We start from the raw sequence: 1,877 nt of genomic DNA, 5'->3' as shown, positions 1-1,877 counted from the left end.
TAAAACTTCCACAGAATATTCACCACCAGAAAAATAAATTCACCCGTCCAAACTTAAACTAAACATTGTCCTCAATGTTAGAAAAAATAAAGGAAAGATAAAGAATACTCCCCTGATGATTGGATGAATTTTTGAGAAACTCTAATCCTCCTGCTTATTGTTATCATCTTCATTGTCACTTGTAGGAAAATTTTTTTTACTACAAAAAAATAAATTAATAAATAAATAAATAATGTAGAAAAATAAAATAAATAATAAATAAAAATAACTGAAAAGAAAATAAATAAAGAAAAAGGTTTTTTTTTGTTTGGGTAATGGGTAAATGGGCTAGTGGGTGAGTGGGCTAGTACAATGTGGGGGGAATTGGGTTTGGTTAGTGGGCTACCAATTTCAAGGGGGAGGCGTGGCCTACCCCATGTCGAAGCTACGGCTTACCACTTTTTTTTGTGAAATTTTTTTTGAAATATATATTTTTTTGAATTTTTTTTAATTTTTTAAAAAATTAAAATTTTTTTTTTATATGAACCTACACAAATAAAAAAGAGTGTTAATAATTTAATAATTAAATAAATAAAAATAAAAATAAAAAAATAAAAGAAAAGAAAGTAAGAGTGCTTGGGTTGCCTCCCAAGAAGTGTTTCTTTATAGTCACTAGCTTGACTATGGTACCCCATTTTCCACTACTTTATACGGTTCGAGACTTTCTTTATTAAACTTGACTGCTTCGATAAGTCCACTATAAATCTTGATAACATCATAAGGATGAATCTTTACGACCTTAAACTTGTTCCCCCAATATGGTCTAAGATTCCATGGCAAAAGATGGAGTTGTGAATTAGAAAGTACTACTCGCTATCCAACCATAAAATCAAAATAGCTAGAAAGTGGTGGTGGTTTTGTCTTAAGAGTTAGCACCTGCGTTGTTGAAGGTGGTGAAATAGGCTTACCTTTACCCTCATTGACTGAATCCAGTTTATAGCAACTATCTGTATAGGGATACTGAGTTGCATTGAACAAATTAAATACCACTTCCTCCTCTCCAACTCTGAATGTTATTTTGCCCTTTTTCACATCAATAATTGCTCCAACTGTAGCTAAGAATGGTTTTCCCAAAATAAAAGGAATTTCAACATCATCTTCAACCTCGAGCACAATGAAGTCCACTAGAATGTATAAATGCCCAACTTTAAGCAAAACATCCTCTATAATCCCAACTGGGTGCCTAATTGTTCTGTCTGCTAATTGCAAGGTAACTGTAGTGGGTTGTATCTCTTGAAATCCAAGTTTTCTAGCAATAGATAAAGGCATTATTGAAACACTAGCACCCAAATCACATAAAACTTTAGAAATTTAAAAACTACCAATAGTGCAAGGAATAGAAAAACTCCCTAGATCTTTAAGCTTTGGTGGAAGCTTATTCTAGATTATAGCACTACACTCTTCAGTAAGTGCAACTATCTCAAACTCTTCCAATTTCCTCCTTTTGGTCAGGATGTCTTTTAAGAATTTAAGATAACTTGGCATTTGTTCTAAAGTTTTAGCAAAAGGAATATTAATATGCAGTTTTTTAAATACCTCAAGAAATTTCTATAATTATTTGTCAAGTTTTTGCTTTTGAAAACATTGAGGAAAATGTGGTGGAGGTGTGAGAGTAGATTGTGATTTTTCTTTTGAGTTTTCAGCAAATTTTTTAACCACAATATCTTTTTCAGCATCTTTATCAAATTGAATTGAAATCTCAGGATTTAATGCTTGATTACTTACCTTTTTACGTACCTCTTTTCCTTTGGGGAGAGTGATTGCCATATAATGTTCCTGACCTTCTCTTTTTTGGTAAGGTTCAGTATCACTTGGTAAGGTACCATGAGGTTTAGTAT

General features: G+C 32.1%; 1 protein-coding gene across 1 annotated transcript; it reads right to left on the bottom strand.

Annotated features, from left to right (window-relative positions):
- LOC108661547 lies at positions 853 to 1,308 on the bottom strand. The gene has a single exon (XM_018118976.1). The coding sequence runs from the start codon at positions 1,306 to 1,308 to the stop codon at positions 853 to 855; it is 456 nt and encodes a 151-aa protein (XP_017974465.1).

The sequence above is a fragment of the Theobroma cacao genome, chromosome 4 (assembly GCF_000208745.1).
Source record: "Theobroma cacao cultivar B97-61/B2 chromosome 4, Criollo_cocoa_genome_V2, whole genome shotgun sequence".
NCBI classification, from domain to species: Eukaryota; Viridiplantae; Streptophyta; class Magnoliopsida; order Malvales; family Malvaceae; genus Theobroma; species Theobroma cacao.
This window is presented reverse-complemented; position numbering and strand designations above follow the sequence as displayed.

Bases quoted from the DNA above. Each gene is read 5' to 3' on its own strand.
- LOC108661547 (XM_018118976.1), bottom strand. From the start codon at position 1,308: ATGCCTTTATCTATTGCTAGAAAACTTGGATTTCAAGAGATACAACCC.